This window comes from Adelges cooleyi, unplaced genomic scaffold (genome assembly GCF_023614345.1).
Source record: "Adelges cooleyi isolate 19-005CV unplaced genomic scaffold, UGA_ACOO_1.1 ACOO_flye_CR_arks_rails_tigmint_CR_PRNA_247, whole genome shotgun sequence".
Lineage (NCBI taxonomy): Eukaryota > Metazoa > Arthropoda > Insecta > Hemiptera > Adelgidae > Adelges > Adelges cooleyi.
In genome coordinates, this window is record NW_026095912.1 from 3569717 (window position 1) to 3592000 (window position 22284).

The 22284-nt window shown below is 29.0% G+C and overlaps 2 protein-coding genes and 1 long non-coding RNA gene across 3 annotated transcripts; all 3 read left to right on the top strand.

Annotated features, from left to right (window-relative positions):
- The first annotated feature begins 8183 nt into the window (after positions 1 to 8183).
- LOC126836970 (BTB/POZ domain-containing protein 9-like) lies at positions 8184 to 9703 on the top strand. The gene is made up of 5 exons (XM_050570690.1): positions 8184 to 8207; positions 8309 to 8579; positions 8652 to 8850; positions 9168 to 9400; positions 9486 to 9703. The coding sequence occupies exons 1-5, from the start codon at positions 8184 to 8186 to the stop codon at positions 9701 to 9703; spliced, it is 945 nt and encodes a 314-aa protein (XP_050426647.1).
- Positions 9704 to 13885: 4182 nt separating this feature from the next.
- On the top strand, positions 13886 to 20762 carry LOC126836971 (BTB/POZ domain-containing protein 9-like). The gene is made up of 12 exons (XM_050570691.1): positions 13886 to 14001; positions 14266 to 14386; positions 14761 to 14844; positions 15585 to 15714; positions 16296 to 16441; positions 16999 to 17082; positions 17548 to 17677; positions 18992 to 19222; positions 19300 to 19570; positions 19643 to 19838; positions 20423 to 20655; positions 20752 to 20762. Exons 1-12 carry the CDS (start codon positions 13956 to 13958, stop codon positions 20760 to 20762), a joined length of 1683 nt encoding a protein of 560 aa, XP_050426648.1. The 5' UTR covers positions 13886 to 13955.
- Positions 20763 to 20871: 109 nt separating this feature from the next.
- Positions 20872 to 22179, top strand: LOC126837050 (uncharacterized). Its single transcript, XR_007685435.1, has 3 exons — positions 20872 to 20957; positions 21861 to 22053; positions 22109 to 22179. It is a non-coding gene; the product is annotated as an uncharacterized LOC126837050 (long non-coding RNA).
- Positions 22180 to 22284: the final 105 nt, after the last annotated feature.

A 22284-nucleotide genomic window follows, 5' to 3' on the forward strand; every position in this document is an offset into this window, starting at 1 on the left:
AAAGGTCCTAAAGTTACGGCTAAAAACAAAAAAACTTGAACCCCCTCTGGGGGTGGGAAATGGGTTTAATTTAAATTTGATACAACTACCGTGTGCGGGCATACCAAATAAATAATCCTTATAAATTTCAACTAGATCCTACACTCTTTTTCTTGAAATTATAGCCAGTAAAAGTTTTAACTTAAGAACTCGTACGGTTTTTTTTTTGGTTTTTTTTAAATTTCGACTGTGAAGAAGTAAATTTTTACAACTTTCACTCCTCCAAAGTACCAACTAGATGAAATTTGTGATTTATAGAGATGCTACTCGAATTAATTGGTTCAGTATTAAAAAAGTTAAATACAGATAAAAAAAAGCCCACATCAGATTAAAGCCAATATCTTCGCCTCTCTGCATCGAAGCTAAAACTATTTAACTAGAGACCCAAATTTGGGTTGCCAATAGTAATGTATTAGATTTTTTTTTGTGCTTTAAATTTCGTTAAGTGAAATGCGCTATCATAAACGAAAAAAGGTGTTAACATTAACAGTAAAAACTATTTTTATTTGCGTTTCATTTACTATAAATTCGTATCGACGTGATATAACATGTACAAATTCTTTTAAATGGTCTGTGTGCCCTGATTGTTCGTACTTACTATTATATGCGTAAGTATATAAAAGACCTTAAAGTATTTTATGTAAAAACACAATTGTTTGCTATTGGTTTTAGTGTTTTACTTTTTGCATTAGTATCGATATACATAACATGAGCACATACAAAATACTATTCTACATCAATACACAAGCACATAAACCCTTTATGAATTTAGCACACAACTATGTGTTGAACAATAATTTGTTATCCACATTCTTTTGAATTTAAAATATGAGGGAATATTTTTCGCGCCCTTAACTGTCCTTATATAGATCGTATTTAATACCAATGAAGTTGGCCTGCCTGGATATTTTTTACACAACTTTCACTATAAAAACAATTTAATCTACTCGATTTTATTTAGTCAATCTACCTCAGAACTCCATTTAGGTCATGCTACCTCTAACATTAACACTTTAAATAGTTATTATTAAGATGAGCTAGGACTTGTATTTATGAGAATTATAAACAATAAACCGGGTTTCCGCATTTGCATAGACAAGAAATGAACAAAATAAGAGGAGGATTCAGAAGTAGAAAAAATATTTGGAATAGACTAGATAAAAAAATACATTTTTATTTGTTCGGTACCTATTGATTTTATTGGTAGGCATGTACTATGAATGACGTGAATATTTCGGACACAGTACTAGGTATATAATTAATGACATAATGATGTACTTGATAACAAAATAAGTTCTGTGGAATATGATATTAGAAGAATCCAAACATCAAAAATCTAAACTATGCAATAAAAATGTTGCTAAATTATTTTCTTTATCATATTATATATACTGTTCTCTATAGTCTGTACGTTACACAATGCTATTTTTTACTTATTATAATAAAAAGGTACACATAACTAAGCTTTGTTTTTTTAATTAAAATATTAATTATAAAACCATCATTCATGTTCAACCAAGTTGATCCAGGTTGTAACATGACTGACGACGAGGATGGGATCGGATAAAAATTTCAGATCTCAAAAATTATAGTACGCAAACCACCCGCCACCTATCCAACCAAAAGTTGGGAGAAGGGTAAAAACAAAAAAAAACAGTACAGTGGGGTCGGGGCATAGTGGTGACGGGGAGGTCACAGGTTTACAGGAATTTTTAAATCTGAAAGTAATAAAATCACTTTTGAAAAAACGCTTTGATGCTCATTTGTAAATACAGAACCTTCATTTAAAACTTTCTAACTTTGCTGGTTTATACTGTGCTTGGTTTGGACTGTACTGGCTTGAAAATACTAACTACCGATTTGCATCGAAGCGTTTTTTCGAAAGTGATTTTATTACTTTCAGATTTAAAAATTCCTGTAAACCTGTGAAAATAACACATATACAATGTCTTGTTATATTTTGTTGGAATGGTCGACGATTCATGTTTTCATCTTCTGTACTCCATAGTTTAAATTATAATCGCTTATTCTCAATAAAACTAATAATAATGTATTATATACTTCCATTAGAGCAATCTCACACAAACTATTTATACTTTATAGATTGTATTATTTCAAAGCTATATTAAACTTCTATTTTACTAAATTGACAATGTACAAAATAAAATTCAACTAAAAAAAACCTTTTCATAGATCCTTAAAATGTAAAGGGTGGGATAGTGAAACGGGTTTTCCCATTTAAATACATTAGAAAATCGCCGTTTTACTGCCTCATCCTGTATATTAATTTCTTGTTATTTTCTAAAGAAAAAACGATTTTCTTACATTTATATTAAAATAAATCGTATACTGGTACTGTGACGGAGAAAATATAAATTTTACCTACATATATTACTTATTAGTTAAATATTACTAACGTGTATAGCCACTAGCGGTCGGCTGTTGCCTGTTATTTTACAATAACCTTTTATGGAGATTTTAAAAATTGTGTTTTTTTAATAATAGCATAGGAGCAGTATCATGATGTTAAATGTTCACGAGATTTGATCTAGTCATAAAATAAAGTATTATCATTTATGACTTATTATTAAAATTTATCTTAATTTGTACATAATAATAAAATAATAAAATATTTTATACAAAATTAGAGCTACAAGTTGATAAACTAAAAAATTAAAATAAACACGAAGCAGATTATCTAATATTAGACAATTTAAACAATCAAGCGTGAATCTCTTTAAATTAATAACAGTATAACAATATGCAAAACATTAGTGATCCTTTAAAAAAACTGTGTAATAAAAAATACATTTTGCGGCGGTATACTGCATAAAAACCAACACTTAATCTGAATCCAAAAAACAACAGTCCTCTTCATAATTTGCAGGCAGTTGGACCTTATATACTCATAGTTGACCTTCGGTAAGGTTATATTACTTAGGCTATAAAATAACTAGATAACGACAGTGGTTTTGTCGTATCAGAATCATTAAGTGTCTTAATAAGTACACGGATAGGTTTTTTTCCCAATAAACACAATATTATGATACCGATCATTGGGCCCTAACGTAATCTAACACGGATAGACGTTACCAACTGATAGTTTTTAGTGTCTGTTCGTTTCTCCCATCTGGTACACCGGGTTTTTAGTTTAAAAAAATTGAATTTGTGTAAACTTAAAGTCAAAAGTGGTACTTGAGCACAAAACTTAATAGTATCATTCTGCATAGATATACTTAAAAGTGTTTTAATGATTTGATCAATTTTTTTTAAAGATTTTAGGTGTTTTTGTTAAAATATACGAAATCTGCGAAAACACAGTTTCCCGGCAATTAAAAAAAAACTGTAGTGCCGATGAGTTCCAACTACTGGCAAATTTTTAACCCAAAAGTTTTACCCCCCCCAGCCCCCCCAAAGTACAAACTAGATAAAATTTGTGATTTATAGAGTTGCTACTCGAAGGATTTGGTCCAGTATTAAACAAGTTACAGTGTATACAGCGAAAAAAAAAGCCCACATCAGAGTAAAACCAATACCTTCTCGCTTTGCATCGAAACTCAAACATTGTGAAAAATTGAGATCACATTGTGTAAAAAAATATGAAAAAAGAACATTTTAATTTATAATTAAACCCTATGAGATATTGAGTGGTCATGATAAAAAAATCTCCCTGCATAATTAAAATATTTGTAAAAACGAATTGTGTTTATGATCGACTGACGTTAGCTATACGTCTGTGTTTGATTTAAGACAATATACGACAATAACATGCGCCTATATACGCCCCGTAAAAACAACGATTATTTGAAAATTTAACCCATGAAGTTTAGGAAAAGATTATACGCTATTGTAACACATCTACATACATAGTTTGGTGTTCATTATCAATTGACGTGGTTTTCTTTGTACTATTTTTTAAAGTGTTCAACGTTTGATAATATATTAACACGTATTATAACACTATGCTGATTTATATTTTAGCATTAATTATTTTATGTTCAGTTCCAGGTAATTAATATATTTTACTAAAATATAAAAACTATTTATTATTTACGCAAAATTGACCACACAAAGTTTTATAGTTAGTAAAGAAATAAAGTAATAAAATATATTAAAAAAATACTCTTTGCTTTTGGGAACATTTTTAATAAAATTATTTTACACTATTAAGAAAATACTTCAATTTGTATCTAATTTTAGGTGAAATTCAGAGTTTTATGGACTTTTGAAACGAATTTTTTTTTATCATTGTTCTTTTATCATGAACCCGTCCAACTATAAATTTAGTATGTCATTGTAATATGAACCATAACTTTAGTTGGACCAACTATAAATATTTTTCTGTATCATCATATCATAAAGCATATTTACTTTGGGATAGAACTCGGGAGGGTGAAAAATAATAGATTCATTATTATTTTATTAAATCTTAATATATTTGAAATTAAAATAAACTATTCGATCGTACCTTGGCTTTAGTGGTTCTCCCCAAAGGGGTCCCCTATGACCACGGACCGACTAGTAGCGCTAGGCGCTAATTGCGGGCCAGGGAAGGTGTGTCACAAGAGAAGTGGATTAAATGAAGGCCACTTTATGTTCGGCTCGACATCGCAATAGTCGCCTTTTACAAGCGCGAGAACCTTGAAAGTATTCTTTCTCCCCTATCCACAGGGACAGCATTGAATATACTATGCAGATGGGGTTTTAAAACGAATAACACTTTTTTTATTGTATTTGTTACATGTTCTGTTCCAGGATATTCTTCTTCTGGTTATGAGCCGCCATCTACGCCTCCCTCAGACCACAGTCATGAACAAATCGACCACTCACTCATCTTGGCCAAAGACATAAGCAACCTCTATCTAAGTGAAAGGTATGCGGTACTGAAACTGTATTAAGGTTATTATTTTCAAAATGTTGCAAGTTTAGCTTGTATATAGCTTTTTAATACCATTTCCCAAAATGTATTCTACTCTTTTAACACTATGTAGTATGATGGTAAAAAATAAGCTATGTGTCCCGTTTTGCCAACTTTAGTATCCCGATGTTTTCATTATGAACTTTTAATGCAAAAAAATAAGGTTCACCTTATCCCAATTGCTATTCTTTTTTCCTTTCTAACGTAAATTACTCATTGCATATATTATTTTCCATTTTGAACTAATACCCAGATAAGATTCAAACATATTAATTGTAAGACAAGTATTTTAGCCAACTACCTTAATCAGAAACTATACAAAATGTATGATACTTTTATTTTTTATATGTATTGTAAACTTATTTTAATACTTATTTCAGTTATAAAGATGTTGATTTGGACATAGAAGGAGAACGAGTGCCCGCCCATCGCATTTTATTAGTCTCAAGAAGCGAAAATTTTGGGTTTTAGTTCTTATCATTAAGTATACCTCATTTGGCCTTTCTTCTTGACCGGCTGAAAACTATTTGTTTTATTATTATTATTTTGTTCATGTAGCTGTATCAAATCTAATAGCTAGATATAAAGTAAAGCTTTATATTTAACCTGTACATAAAGCATTCCACAACAAATCGGGTTATCGGCTTCACCCCGTTAAATCGTCATGTCCAATAGCCTTTCTGATTTTTTGTGACATTAAATGAGACCCTTTATTTTAAATACTTCCACTTATTATCAACAATGCTGCCGTCCTAAATATTTTGAAAGCAGATTGAATATGCGGATAGCCGTATTTAATATTAAAAAAATAACTTGTATTACATAATTTGAAACTCAAGACGTATGGTATAATCATCACAAAAATAGTGTAATCTATATTAAATAAAGTACAATTATCTCGCTTAACTCTGAAAAGTACCCCTTATCGTTTTATTCCATAATTTAAAGTTCGTAGTAATATTGTGTATTATTTTTAAAGACTAAAACAAGAAGTCACTGTCTAAAGTGTCTACCTAACCGATTTCATTTTTTATTGGTTATAACATATAAAGCTTCTCTCTGGGGCTGAAAAGCCTATTTTTTATTTTTGTTTTCAAAATTATATTTTAAGCGTTTATATATTAATTTTTTTGTGGAATTTGCTAATAAATCTAACTTATATCGTGATTCTTTAATCAAACATCGGTATTTTAGCCCCATAAAGAAAATCGTAAGAAACTATCCTGAAACTTCTATGAAACTCGGAGAAAAAAAATTCGGCATATGTAAAATGTTTGTAAGATCAATTTTTGTAAAATATTGCCAATATTTTGCCCCTTTATAAATAGCGCTTTCCGTTCTAATTTAACTGCAAAAATACATTTTATTAGGGTTGTGTGATCGTTATTCAGATTTGTAAAATTGAATTATATGTTTAATCGGAAACAAATTAATATTAGTTTAGATTAACAGAATAGCGAATTTACATTTTGTATTCTTTATTTTTTTAGGATACAGCGGTTTTTAAATTAGGTAGGATTTCGGAATATTTTGGTTTTTTTGACTTAAAACATTCACTACAAGAGTACAGTAACGAACAAATCGATCACGTTCACCTCTTAGTCAGCGACATAAGCAACCTCTATTTGAGCAAAAGGTATGTGGTATTGAAATTGTACCTATTAAGTTTATAATTTTTAAAATTTAGCAAGTTTAGCTTGTATACAATTTTTTAATACTATTGCTCAAAATGTATTCTACTCTTTTAACATTATGTAATGTGATAATACAAAATAAGCCTAATATGTGTCCTGTTAGGCGGAGAAGAATTTCACGCCCACCGTTTTTTATTAGCCTCACGCAGCTATTATTTTGGGTATTTAATTCTTATAATTAAGTATATTTCCTTTGACCTTTCTTCTAGGGCCGATGAAAATTATTGGTTTTATTGCTTTTTTTGTAGTTGTAGTTTTGAACATCAAATATAATATTAGAATAATAGGTAGATATAACCCAAATTTGTATTTACCTGTAAATGGAGCATTCCAAGTCAACTTGTTAGTTACTTCCAAGTAACTTCCTGGCTCGTTCCGACCTTACATGAAACCATTTTTTTTTTTATATATCCAGTTGTTTTTAACGATTATTGGATATATTAAAAATTTAAAAAAAATTGTATTACATATTTGGACACTCAAAACTTATGGTATCATCATCCCAAAAATGGTGTAATTAATATCAAATAGAGTACAATTATCTCGCTTACCAATGAAAAGATTATAGTTTTTATCGTTATTTTTCAATATTTAATGGTTTGTAGTAATATTATGTATTATTTTCAGGGTCTTATTATTTGGAGGTCATAGAGAAACCTATGACAAAAAAGTGCCAATAAATGACGTACCAGTTAACTTATTTAAGATACTTCTTAAATATATTTATACTGGTCTAGTCGTTTTAAGTGATCTTGAGGTAACGAATAATCGAAGCAGCTAAGTAGTTATTAAGGGGATCGGGAAGTGTTAAATTTAATACAAATAAAGACTAAAACAAGAAGTTACTGTCTAACATGTTTATTTAACCGATTTGATTTTTTATTTTTGTTTTCATAATGTATATTATTAACTAGTTTTCTGATAGCTTAATTAAAAATCGGCTTTTAGATCCATTTAGAAAATAGAAAGATTCACATGAATAAAATTGAATTCGGTCCAATACATAAGCCGGCAAATGACTTCTACAAAAATCATTTTTTATTAAACTTTCGTCATTACTAGGTGAAAAAAAAATTTTAAAGTTTTTTAACTATAAACACTTTATATTTTTTTCATTTAAACTTTTTGAAGTACTTGAAATTGTTACTAGATAAATTTTTGTCAAATTCTGCCAAATCTTTTGCCGCTTAATAAATAGTGATTTCCGTTCTCTTTAAACAGCATAAAAATGTTGTGAGATCGTTTGGCCGATAGTATATGTTGAATTTGTTAAATTAATTTATGTGTTTAATCATAAACCGGTAATGAAGAATCATTAATCACATTTGTTATTATTTAATTTGTTTAGGATGTAGAGATTTTTGGATTAGTTAGAATTTCGGATTTATTTGGCTTTTTAGACTTAACAAATTCACTACACGATTATTTGCAAAGAACTATTACATTAGAAAATGTATGTACTTTCTTTGTTATAACACAAAGTTATCAATACAAGAAGCTCATTGACGCATCACTAGACTTTATCGACAACAATGCTTTGCGTGTATTGGAATCACGTAGTTTTCTGTCTTTGCCACCTGTAATTAATTTTTTTTTTACATAAAAAATAATAATGGTCACGTGATGTAAAAAAATGAGAAACTATTGTTATTTTTAGGAAGCTCTTCAAGAAATTATCATTCGCGACTCCTTTTATACTAACGAATTTGAGATATTCTATACGGTTTGTCGCTGGATCCATCAGAAACACGACGATCTGGATCATTATTCTAAAGTCAAAGTTTTATCCGCCGTCAGATATTCGTTAATGAGTAATGACGAAATGTCTAAGGCTAGAAAATCAAAACTGGTGGGTTCGGATATAATTTCAGAAGCCATACAAAAGAGAAAAACGTCGTCACCGGAACATCAATTTCGAGGACAGCGAAGTATGCTTGTTGTACACATCCATTTGTATTTTGCAAATAAATTATGTTGGTTTCAATGATTTTATTTTTTAGAACCCAATGTGAATCTTTTTTATGAGTCCGAGACGTTTATACTAACCAATGGGAATCGTATTCCTTGGACTAGGCGTCGTACGGATTACTATGACATTGATCTTGATGGCGGTTATAATATGATAAGATTTGTCAATCCATCTCTTATAAATTATATTGAGATAAAGTTATGGTATGGATCTACGACGGAAGATCATAGGTATGTCTTTAACTTATACTTTTTTTTAATTGAAATAGGCATTATTTAATATTGTTCAATACATCGTTCATTTGATTTATGATTAATTTTAATTATGTATTACAACTTTTATTTGTTGAAAATTTATTGTAATTATAAGTAAAGCAAACAATGTTTGAAAAAGTATTGTCTATTCTCACTGTTTATTAAGCTTAAGTTGTTTATTTCTTGTATTTTTTATTCGACCACTTTTCCAAACTCTGTTCCTGATATTTAATTTTGTGTACTTTTTTACAAATCATTACCTTACACATTATTCAAATTTTTTGATACTTTAGAATTTACTCTTATTACATTGAAGTTTCAATGGATGGGTACAATTGGACACGTCTTATAGATTATTCAAATTATAATTGCCGATCGCTTCAACGATTATGGATTCAACCACGCATAGTTCAGTATATACACGTTGTTGGATCCAAAATTGATCCCAATGTGACTTTTAATATTTGTGATGTCAAGTACAATACAACAGAAATGGACATGGTGGAAATCAATAATGGATTAGTCTGTAAGACACCAATTTTTTGAATAAAAAAAAATGATAATATACACATAATAATATATGTTTGTCTAATTTATTAATTTCAATATAGTTCCTAAGATCAACTACAATGTCACTTCAAGTTATTTAAACAATGCCATTGTTATCAAAGGTGAACAAAGTTATACATACAATTCACTACTAGATGATTTTTACAATGATGACAATGATACCGACGAAAGGAAAGACCTATACACGTATCATCGGCTGGGAGAAGGTTTTATAGTGGTTCATCTTGCTCAACCCTATATACTTAGTTCAATAAGGTAATATTATAAATATTTTGTAATTGTTATAGCAATAAGCTTTCTTATGATAATTTGTTTTATAATTTCCGGTCGTTGGAATGAGATCTTTAATTCCTAAGCGTTCTATAAATAATTTCTCTTATAATGTTTTCTTAAAATGCAAGACTTCTGCAAGTCTCAATTCTTATTTCCTCCGCAGAGTCTACGTCTCCAACTCGTACAAAAGATGCTTTTTATTAGAATCACGCTTATTTAAATGTTACGTCTTTTCCATATTATCTTTGAACCAAATATATTTCTTAGAATTTATGAACACCCATTGTCCCAATTTGATTTATTGCATATAAATATATGTATTCTTGTTTTTATGAAATTTAAAATTGATCTGTTGTGCTTTCAACCAAATAGCAATGGCCACGTAAATAATGAAATTAAAAAAACTAACTAAAAACAAAAATTTAATGATTTTTATCTCCATAACATTTAGCATAATTTTTAGCTTAACATTTAGCTTAATTAATTAAAGAAAACGTGAATAAATTGCAATAAAGTGATATACTTTTTTATTGAGTTTGTTTTTTTTACGATCCGGTAAAATAAAAGTAAAATTAAGTTAGGAAGCAAGTAGTAAAACCAATTAGGAAGTAAAATCAGTGAAACACAAGTTAATTTTGGCTGAATTATTTGTTATTCATGAATTTTATTCATTATAAAACTAAGAAAATATTATTGTTGCCATAATTGACAGGTTGATGCTTTGGGGCGACTATAACCATTTCTAAAAGTACACTATTGAATCTTCTCTCAATAATCTGGTTTGGGAAACGATTGTAGATAAGTCTAATGAGTGGACACAATCTTGGCAGATGCTCCAATTTAATCCCAGACCAATGCTCTATATTCGTATTACTGGCGTTCAAAGTTCAGCAAGCAATGTAAGTGCAATGGATATAAGTTTTTTTAATTTTTTTTTAAAACACTTTATTTTGTAGGAATTTCGTTGTACTTATTTGGAGGCTCCCGCTCAAGTAACATAAGATTACAACGTCATTGAATTAACATCAGCTCAAACTCCAGATATTTAAACCAAACTCCAATTATTAGTTTTCAATGCACGCTTGCTATGAACTAAAGATATTATTATCGTTTAATTTTTTTCTTATATACATATTTGTTTTTTGTTTTGTTTAATTATTATAATGTAATTTTAACATTTTTGCATTGTGTAAAAGTATTGATAAATTTAACAATAAATGTAATAATTGAGGGACCTTTCAATATGCCAGCTGTTTTATTCTTATTTTCCTTACTAAGCTTTTTCAGATTTTTGGAATATCTGAATAATTTTTACTCGATGTTAAGTGGTATATCCACTTAACAATATTCATTATCTCTCCAAAAATGTTGGGCTATATTTGTCTACGATTATTAATTGGCAAATCTATCGCACCTGAGTGACGTGCTTGTTACCTTGATATGAAATTTATGTATTGCTAATCTTGAAAATATTATTATATCCTAACCTTCCGTGCATAATCAATAAAGTTGAAAAATAGAAACACCGATAACGTGTTTTGAACAAAAAATTATGGATTTTCTATGAATTGAAGAAATAGCCTTTTTTTGTTGTTGTTTTTTTTTCAAATAAACTCTAAGTTGGAGAGAACTGTTAGCACACTTCTTCCTCCTGGCAACAATGTTTATTTGCATCACAACATAAAACGAATTATTAAGTGTAAATCAAAAAAACAAGTTTTTCTCTTGACGAGGCGAGCTTAAAAACAACTACTAAGAACATTAATTATACATTTTAAAAAAATTAAACAAATATCTAAATAATAATCAAATTTTTAATGATTGGTTAATCATCACACAGGCAATAGTATAAAAGATAAAATACTTTTTTAAATTAATTTTTTATCTTTTGTACTTAATAGTTAGCCCAAATTTGCTAAATTGTTTTGTCAATCATACACCATATTTTGTGTGTAAAAATCCTATGAAATAAAACTTTTTAAATGGTAACGACTACATTTTCTTAACTTTTTAAATTATATAATCTTTTCTGGAAATTTTTAATAGGTAATACCAATAAACAATAGTTACGAATAATTATTTTTAATGTTAATATTTTTATTATTAATTCTTAACAATAATGTTAATAACGGGAGGAAAGACAGAGTGTGGCATTATTTTCATTTACGTGAATAAATCAACTCCTTTCTTAAGTTTCAAATTTCAGATCAACTTAACTAATTATTTTTTCTATTTTTGAGTCTGGTCCTACGCTATTTCCTACTGAACCGCAGCCAATTGAAACATGCAGCTGGTTTCCCAATTTTAATCCAACAAGACATATTAGCATTTTTTAAATGTGCTATAATTTGCTAGTATGAAGTTTTAACGAGTAGAACGGTTATTTTTTAACGTGTACGGAACTCTTTTTACCGGATGCCAAATTTGCGTTGCAAATTGTAATGTATAGGTTTTACTTTGTACACTGAATTTCGTTATGTGAAATACGCTATAATAAACAACAAAATATGTGTAAGAAACACGCTGTAAGTAATAATTCTTTTTACCGTAAATTCGTATCGATGTACATAACATGAGCCCACACAAAATATTTTTCTAAATAAATACGCAAAAACATGACAATTTTGTGAATTTGGAATTTAGCACACAATTATGTGTTGAACAATAATTTGTTATCCACATTCTTTTGAATTTAAAATATATAGGAATTATTTTTTGCACCCTTAACTGTCCTTATGTAAATCGTATTTAAGCTAATCCAATACCAAAGTGTTTGGCCAGCCAGGAATTTTTTTCCACAACTCTCGTTGTATAAACAATTTTTTATATTACACTAATTTATTTAGTCACTCAAAATTAGTACTCCATTTAGGTATTGTTGCCCCTAACATTTACACTTAAAATAGTTATTATTAAGATGAGCTAGGATTTGTATTTATGAGAATTATAAACAATAAACCGGGTTCCCGTATTTGCATAGACATTGAAGAAAGGTACAAAATAAGGGGAGGATTCAAAAGTAGAAATAAATAGTTGGAATAGACCAGATACAAAATACATTTTAATTTGTTCAGTATCTATTGATTTTGTTGGTAGACATGTACTATGAATGACGTAAATATTTCGGACACAGTACTAGACATATAATCAATGATATAATGATGTACTTGATAACAAAAGAAGTTTTGTGGAATATGATATTGGAAGAATCCAAACATTATATAACTCACAGATCTAAATTTTGCAATAAAAATATTGCTCAATTGTTTTCGTTTTCATAAAAATGTATTTTATTTTTATCCATCTGTTTATAATATTGGTCTTAGAGTACCTACAAATTTTTCAACAGGTCGCGATTAATATAACTATTATATTTTTATATTGATTTAAAAAAATTTATAATATTATATGGTTTTTTTCATTGGTATTATTTTCCTAAATAAATGTATATTTACTTTCTTTCATGGAAATGTCGTGAAAACACGTTTTAAGTTGTGTTATTTATTGAAATAAAAGGAAAACCTATTTTGAGATGATGTTTTGTGTTATCACTTTTCTTTATCATATTATATGTACTGTTCTCTTATAGTCTGTACGTTACACAATATTATTTTTACTTATTATAATAAAAAGGGATATACATAACTAAGTTATGTTTATTTAATTTAAATATTAATTATAAAACCATCAATTATGTTAAACCAAGTAGAACTAGGTTATAACATAACTGACGACGAGGATGGAATCGGATAAAAAATTCTGATCTCAAAAGTTATAGTACGCAAACCACCCGCCACCTATCCAATCAAAAGTTGGGAGAAGGGTAAAAACAAAAAACATTGTGAAAAATTAAGATCACATTGTATAAAAATAATATGAAAAAAAGACATTTTAATTTCTAATTAAACCCTGTGAGATATTAAGTGGTCATGATAAAAAAATCTTCCTGTATAAATAAAGTATTTGTAAAAACGAATTGTGTTTATGATCGACTGACGTCAGCTATTCATCTGTGTTTGATTTAAGACAATATACGACAATAACATGCGCCTATATACGCCCCGTAAAAACAACTATTCTTTGAAAATTTAACCCATGAAGTTTAGGAAAAGATTATACACTATTGAAACACATCTACATTTATAGTTTGGTGTTCAATATCAATTAACGTGGTTTTCTTTATATCATTTTTTAAAGTGTTCAACATTTGGTATTTTATTAACACGTATTGTAACACTATGCTGATTAATATTTTAGCATTTATTATTTTATGTTCAGTTCCAGGTAATTAATATATTTTATTAGAACATAAAAACTATTTATTATTTACTCAACATTGACCACAAAAAGTTTTATAGATATGTTTAAAATTGTATTTAATATATACAGAGTGATTTACTTTGAAATAGAACTCAGAAGGATAAAAAAAAATATATTCATTATTATTTTATTAAATCTTAATGCATTTGAAATTAAATAGACTAAGTTTTGTATTTTAATTAAAAAAAATAAATGTTTTTATTGTATACGATACATGCTCTGTTCCAGGATATTTTTCTTTTGATTATTTGGATTCGTCACCTACGTTTCCCGATGACAACAGTCATGAACAAATCGACCACACACTTATCTTGGCCAAACACATAAGCAACCTCTATCTTAGTGAAAGGTATGCGGTACTGAAATTGTATTTATTAGGTTTATTATTTTCAAAATATAGCAAGTTAAGCTTGAATACAGTTTTTAAAAAAATAAGCTATGTGTCCCGTTTTGCCAATTTTGGTGCCCTGATGCTTTCATTATGAACTATTGATGCAAAATTTAGGTTCACCTTTTCCCAATTGCTGTACTTTTTTTCCTTTCTACCATACATTTTTCAATGAATATATTATTTTCTATTTTAAACTTATACCCAGATAAGATTCAAACATATTAATTGTAAGACAACTATTTTAGCCAACTACCTTAATCAGAAATTATACAAAATGTATGATACTTTTATTTATTATATGTATCGTAATCTTATATTAATATCTATTTCAGCTATAAAGATGTTGATTTGGACATAGACGGAGAAGAAGTGCCCGCCCATCGTATTTTACTAGCCTCAAGAAGCGAAAATTTTGGGTATTTAGTTCTTATCATTAAGTATACCTCATTTGGCCTTTCTTCTTGACCGACTGAAAACTATTTATTTTATTATTATTATTTTGTTCATGTAGCTGTATCAAATCTAATAGTTAGGTATACTAAAGCTTTATATTTACCTTGTACATGTAGCCTTCCACAACAAATCGGGTTATCGGCTTCAACCCGTTAAATTGTACCTTGGCTTAAGTGGATCGCCCCTAAGGGGTCCCCTACGACCACGGACCGACTAGTAGCGCTAGGCGCTAATTGCGGGCCGGCGAAGGTGTGTCACAAGAGAAGTGGATCGGCTGAAGGCCACTTATCGTTCGGCTCGACGTCGCAATAGCCGCCTTTTCCGACAGGCCCGAGAACCTTGAAAGTATTCTTTCTCCCCTATCCACAGGGATAACCCCGTTAAATTGTCATGTCCAATAGACTTTCTGATTTGTTGTGCCATTAAATGAAACCCTTTATTTTAAATACTTCCATTTATTATTAACGATACTGTCGTCCTAAATATTTTGAAAGTAGATTGAATATGCGGATAGCCGTATTTAATATTAAAAAAAAAACTTATATTACATAATTTGAACTTCAAGACATATGGTATCATCATCACAAAAATGGTATAATTAAAATAAAGTAGGCTACAATTACCTCGCTTACCTCTGAAAAGTACACCTTATCGTTTTATTCCATAATTTAAAGTTCGTAGTAATATTGTGTATTAATTCTAGGGCCTTATTGTATGGAGAAGATGGAAAACCCTATACAAATAATGTGAAAATAAGTGAAACACCAGTTGCCTTATTTATGATACTTCTTAAATATACTTATACTGGTCAAGTCAATTTAAGTGATCTTGAGGTAACGAATAATCTCAGCAGCTAAGCGTTTAATTAGGGAATAGAGAAGTGTTAAATTTTATACAAAGACTAAAACAAGAAGTCACTGTCGAAAATGTCTACCTAACTAATTTCATTTTTTTATTTGTTGTAAAATATAAATACTTCTCTTTGTGGGCTGAAAAGCCTATTTTTTATTTTTGTTTTCAAAATTATTTTATAAGCGTTTATGTATTAATTTTTTTGTGGAATTTGCTAATAAATCTAACTTATATCGTGATTGTTTAATCAAACATCGGTATTTTAGCCCCATAAAGAAAATCGTAAGAAACTATCCTGAAACTTCTATGAAACTCGGAGAAAAAAAATTCGGCATATGTAAAATGTTTGCAAGATCAGGTTTTGTAAAATATTGCCAATATTTTGCCCCTTTATAAATAGCGCTTTCCGTTCTAATTTAACTGCAAAAATACATTTTATTAGGGTTGTGTGATCGTTATTCAGATTTGTAAAATTGAATTTTATGTTTAATCGGAAACAAATTAATATTAGTTTAGATTAACAGAATAGCGAATTTACATTTTGTATTCTTTATTTTTTTAGGATACAGCGGTTTTTAAATTAGGTAGGATTTCGGAATATTTTGGTTTTTTTGACTTAAAACATTCACTACAAGAGTACAGTAACGAACAAATCGATCACGTTCACCTCTTAGTCAGCGACATAAGCAACCTCTATTTGAGCAAAAGGTATGCGGTATTGAAATTGTACCTATTAAGTTTATAATTTTTAAATTTAAGCAAGTTTAGCTTGTATACAGTTTTGTTAATTCCATAGCCCAAAATGTGTTCCCTTTTAACATTATATTATGCTATTCCTGTAATAAAATTGTAAAAGTAACCTGTAAATGTGTTCCGTTTTACCAATTTTGGTGTAGCAATTCTGATTTGATTTAAATTAGGTAATTTTCCAAGTGGAAAATATAATACGCCTAGATGGTTTCGTTATGAACTATTAATGGTAATAAAGAAGCTATTATTGAATAATATAATTGACTGACCAGTTAAAACAAATAGGTTTACCTTTTTTTATTAATGTGCTTTATCTTCTATCTACCATAAAAAAAATATTATTCATTGCGTATATTATTTTCCTTTTTAAGTTAATAAGCAAAATAAGATTGAAACGTCATATTTGTTGTAAGACAATTTATTTAGCCAACTATCTTAATCTGAAATTATAAAAAATATATTGTTACTTTTATTTTTCTATGTCTATTGTAAACTTATTTTAATACTTATTTCAGCTATTCAGATGTTGTTTTGGTTGTAGGCGGAGAAGAATTTCACGCCCACCGTTTTTTATTAGCCTCACGCAGCTATTATTTTGGGTATTTAATTCTTATAATTAAGTATATTTCCTTTGACCTTTCTTCTAGGGCCGATGAAAATTATTGGTTTTATTCTTTTTTTTGTAGTTGTAGTTTTGAACATCAAATATAATATTAGAATAATAGGTAGCTATAACCCAAATTTGTATTTACCTGTAAATGGAGCATTCCAAGTCAACTTGTTAGTTACTTCCAAGTAACTTCCTGGCTCGTTCCGACCTTACATGAAACCATTTTTTTTTTATATATCCAGTTGTTTTTAACGATTATTGGATATATTAAAAATTAAAAAAAAATTGTATTACATATTTGGACACTCAAAACTTATGGTATCATCATCCCAAAAATGGTGTAATTAATATCAAATAGAGTACAATTATCTCGCTTACCAATGAAAAGATTTTAGTTTTTATCGTTATTTTTCAATATTTAATGGTTTGTAGTAATATTATGTATTATTTTCAGGGTCTTATTATTTGGAGGTCATAGAGAAACCTATGACAAAAAAGTGCCAATAAATGACGTACCAGTTAACTTATTTAAGAAACTTCTTAAATATATTTATACTGGTCTAGTCGTTTTAAGTGATCTTGAGGTAACGAATAATCGAAGCAGCTAAGTAGTTATTAAGGGGATCGGGAAGTGTTAAATTTAATACAAATTAAGACTAAAACAAGAAGTTACTGTCTAACATGTTTACCCAACCGATTTGATTCTTTATTTTCGTTTTCAAAATGTTTATTATTAACTAATTTTCTGATAGCTTAATTAAAACTCGGCCTTTAGTCCCATTTAAAAAATAAAAAGATTCACATAAATAAAATTGATTTCCGTCTAATACATAAGCCGGCAAATGACTTCTACAAAAATCATTTTTTATCAAACTTTCGTCATGACTAGGTAAAAAAAAAATTAAAAAGTTTATTAACTATAAAAACTTTATATTTTTTTACATTAAAACTCTTCGGCGTACTTGAAATTGTTACTGTTGAGTTTTAGCTTTACGCACTAACGGCCAATTAGCAGTTTTTGTTTTACCGCCTGTGGTCAAGCTATTGATAGGCTCTCTTACCTTTGTGCCGCTCACCGTGGTCTCTCGCCGTATAACCGCTGGCACTCGCTGTATAACTTGCTATACAACTCGCCGTACCACCGCTGTTCGTCACTGATACTGTACACGCGTATAGTGTACTTTAAGTTCAATTTTGGAACTTTGCGCCACCATACGCTTCTTAAAAGTCAATAAAAACTCATGTTATTTTACGCTCTGCCAAATTAGTATCACTATTTTCGCGGTGTTCATACACCTCCTGGGTCACCCACGTTGACCTCCAGTCGCTTTCGTACCGAGACTACCGCCTTCATCGTCCCTGCTTCAGTCAATATCTCCATCGCATGTCCCAGGTCTCTTTCTGTGAGTCAACATTTGTATAATTGTACAACCTTTAGATTAAGTAATATTGTAGTTTCGTGCTACACGATTATATTTTAGTTTTTTAAATTATTAACATTAGCTTTTAAGGATTTTTTTCTGTGGTTTACTTTGCTTAAAATATAACTTTTGTTGATATTATTGGAGTTACATTGTTAATTTATTCCATCTTTACCTATAATTCACCAGTCCAAAAAGGATTCCCGTCCAACTTTAATTTTAGGTTCTAAACTGTCCTTGTAATTTAAATCAAGAGGTTAAAACCGCAACAGTTACTAGATAAATTTTTGTCAAACACTGCCTACCTTTTGCCCCTTAATAAATTTTGAGTTCCGTTCTCCTTAAACAGCATAAAATTAATGTGTGATTGTTTGGCCGATGGTATATGTTGGATTTTTTAAACTAAATTACGTATTTAATCGAAAACATGCAATAAAGAATGAGTAATCACATTTATTATTATTTTTTTTTTTTTAGGGTTTAGATGTTTTAGAATTCTATAGGATTTCGGATTTATTTGGGTTTTTAGACTTAACAAATTCACTAAACGATTATTTGCAAACAACATTTGAAGCAGAAAACGTATGTTCTTTCTTTGTTATAACACGAAGTTTTCAATACAAGAAGCTCATTGACGCATCACTAGACTTTATCGACAACAATGCTGAGGATGTATTGACGGCTGATGGTTTTCTGTCTTTGCCACTTGTAATTACATTTTTTTTAATTCAAAAATAATAATGCTAGCGTGAGGTGAGATATTGAGAAACCATTGTTATTTTTAGGAAGCTCTTCAAGAAATTATCATTCGTGACTCCTTTTATACTAATGAATTTGAGATATTTCATGCGGTTTGTCGCTGGATCCATCAGAAACACGACGATCTGGATCATTATTCTAAAGTCAAAGTTTTATCCGCCGTCAGATATTCGTTAATGAGTGCTGACGAAATGTCTAAAGCTATGAAATCAAAACTGGTGGGTTCGGATATAATTTCAGAAGCCATACAAAAGAGAAAAACGTCGTCACCGGAACATCAATTTCGAGGACAGCGAAGTATGCTTGTTGTACACATCCATTTGTATTTTGCAAATAAATTATGTTGGTTTCAATGATTTTATTTTTTAGAACCCAATGTGAGTCTTTATTTTGCGCCGCTAAAACTAACCAATGGGAATCTTATTCCTTGGGTTGAGCGGCTTCATGGGCATAACGATGACGAAGACCTTGACGGCGGTTATAATGTGATAAGGTTTGACAATCGAACTCTTATAAATTATATTGAGATAAAGTTATGGAATATATCTACAAGCGATGATCAAAGGTATGGTTTTAACATATAAATATTTTGAATTGTAATGAACATTATTTATTTTGTTCAAAACATTCGTTAATTTGTTTCATGATTGTTTTAATTATGTATAACAATTTTAACTTGTGGCACATGTATTTTAGTTATAAGTTAAGCAAACAAATTTATTAATGATTGAAAAAATAATGTCTATTCTCTTTGTTTATTAAGATTAAGTTGTTTATTTCTTGTACTTATTATTCGACCACTTTTTTCAAAATTCTGTTCCCAATATTTGAAGGGCACACGGGAAAAAGGGTAGTTGTCACATTATGAAAATTTTAGAGCATAGCAAAATCAAAGTTCGCGAATTCCTCTACTACTAACATAAGAACAAAAAAATCACACTAAATGCTACTCTAATAAAAAATGTATCTATTTAAACAATCTATTGACATAGATAAAAAAAATTATTGGCATAAATTGAAAAAACTATTTGAAAAAAAAATTGTCATAATGTGACTACTACCGTTTTTTCCCTGTGCCCTTCATTTTATTTTGTATTCTTTTTTACAAATCATTACACTATATTTTATTCGAACTATTTGATACTTTAGGTATTACTCATATGACATTGAAGTTTCAATGGATGGGTACAATTGGACACGTGTTATAAATCATTCAAATTATAATTGCCGATCGCTTCAACGATTATGGATTCAACCACGCATAGTTCAGTATATACACGTTGTTGGATCCAAAAGTGATCCCAATGTGACTTTTAAATTTTGTGGTGTCCAGTACAATACAAATGAAATGCACATGGTGGAAATCAATAATGGATTTGTCGGTAAGAAACTAATTTTTTTAATAAAAAAAAAAAATGATAATATACAAATAATAATATATATTTGCTTATTTTATTAATTTCAATCAAGTTCCTAAGATCAATTATAAAGTCACTTCAAGCTTTTTCAACAATGCCATTGTTGTCAAAGGTGAACATAGTTACACCGACTATTCACTACTAGATGATTTTTACAATGATGACAATGATACCGACGAAAGGAAAGACATATACACGTATCATCGGCTGGGAGATGGTTTTATAGTGGTTCATCTTGCACAACCCTATATACTTAGTTCAATAAGGTAATATTATAAATATTTTGTAATTGTTATAGCAATACGATTTCTAATGACAATTTATTTTATTGATTTTAAATGATTTTGATCTCCATAACAATTAGGATAATTTCAGTATCTTTCATAATAATATCATAAAAAGAATATTATTGTAATCAAAAATGATAAGCTTTAATCAATAAAATATTATAATATTAATAAATTGCAATAAAAAAGACATTTTTTTTCATTCTATTCGTTTTGTCAATTTTTTTATAATTTCCGGTCGTTGGAAGAGATCGTTTTATAAATAATGTCTTTTATGACTTTTTCTTGAAATGCAACACTTCTGCAAGTCACAATTCTTATTTCCTCCGCAGAGTCTACGTCTCTAACTCGTACAAAAGATGCTTTTTATTAGAATCACGCTTATTTAAATATTTTATGTTTTCCATAATCTCTTTAAACCAAATATATTTCCACCCATTGTCCCAATTTGATTTATTGCATATAAATATATATAATTTTGTTTTTATTAAATTTAAATTTGATCTGCTGTTCATGAAACCAAATAGCAATGGCCATGTAAAGGATAACATTAACAAAACTAAACAAAAACAAAATGATTTTAATTTCTATGACAAATAGGATAATTTCAGTATATTTCATAATAATAGTACCAGTAAGATATTACTGTAATCAACAATGATAAGCCTTAATCAATAAAATATTATAATATTAATTGATTGCAAAAAAAAATAAACTTTTGATACGGTAAAATAAAAGTAAAATAAAGTTATAAATCAAGTAGTAAAACAAATTAGAAAGTAAAATCAGTTGAACACAAGTTAATTTTGGCTGAATTATTTGTTAATTATGAATTTTATTCATTATTAAATTAAGATAATTTTTTATTGCCATAATTGACAGGTTGCTGCTCTGGGGCGACCATAACCAATTCTACAGTTACAGAATTGAATCTTCTCTCAATAATCTAGTATGGGATATGGTTATAGACAAATCTAAGGAATTAACACAATCTTGGCAATTGCTGAAATTTAATCCCAGACCAATGCTCTACATTCGTATTACTGGCACTCGCAGTTCACCCAGCAATGTCAAAGTAGGTAATGGATATAATTTTTTTTTTCAAATTTTATAACACTTTTATGTTGTAGGATTTTCGTTGTGTATATTTGGAGGGTCCTGCTCAAGTAACATAAGATTACAACGTCATTGAATAAACACCGGCTTAAATTCCAAATATTTAAACCAAATTCAAAATCTTAGTATATTTGTTTTCATTGCTTGCTTGTTATTAAGTAAAGATATTATTATCAAATGATTTTTTTCT

What these genes read in the sequence shown, in the direction of transcription:
- LOC126836970 (XM_050570690.1), top strand. Translation starts at nt 8,184, where the DNA reads ATGCTTTGCGTGTATTGGAATCAC. An exon ending in TTTGCGTGTATTGGAATCAC is followed by an intron (nt 8,208 to 8,308) that starts GTAGTTTTCTGT and finishes TGTTATTTTTAG; the next exon opens with GAAGCTCTTCAAGAAATTAT. An exon ending in AATCAATAATGGATTAGTCT is followed by an intron (nt 9,401 to 9,485) that starts GTAAGACACCAA and finishes ATTTCAATATAG; the next exon opens with TTCCTAAGATCAACTACAAT.
- LOC126836971 (XM_050570691.1), top strand. Translation starts at nt 13,956, where the DNA reads ATGCTGATTAATATTTTAGCATTTATTATTTTATGTTCAGTTCCAG. An exon ending in TCAATTTAAGTGATCTTGAG is followed by an intron (nt 15,715 to 16,295) that starts GTAACGAATAAT and finishes TTATTTTTTTAG; the next exon opens with GATACAGCGGTTTTTAAATT. An exon ending in AACCTCTATTTGAGCAAAAG is followed by an intron (nt 16,442 to 16,998) that starts GTATGCGGTATT and finishes TACTTATTTCAG; the next exon opens with CTATTCAGATGTTGTTTTGG.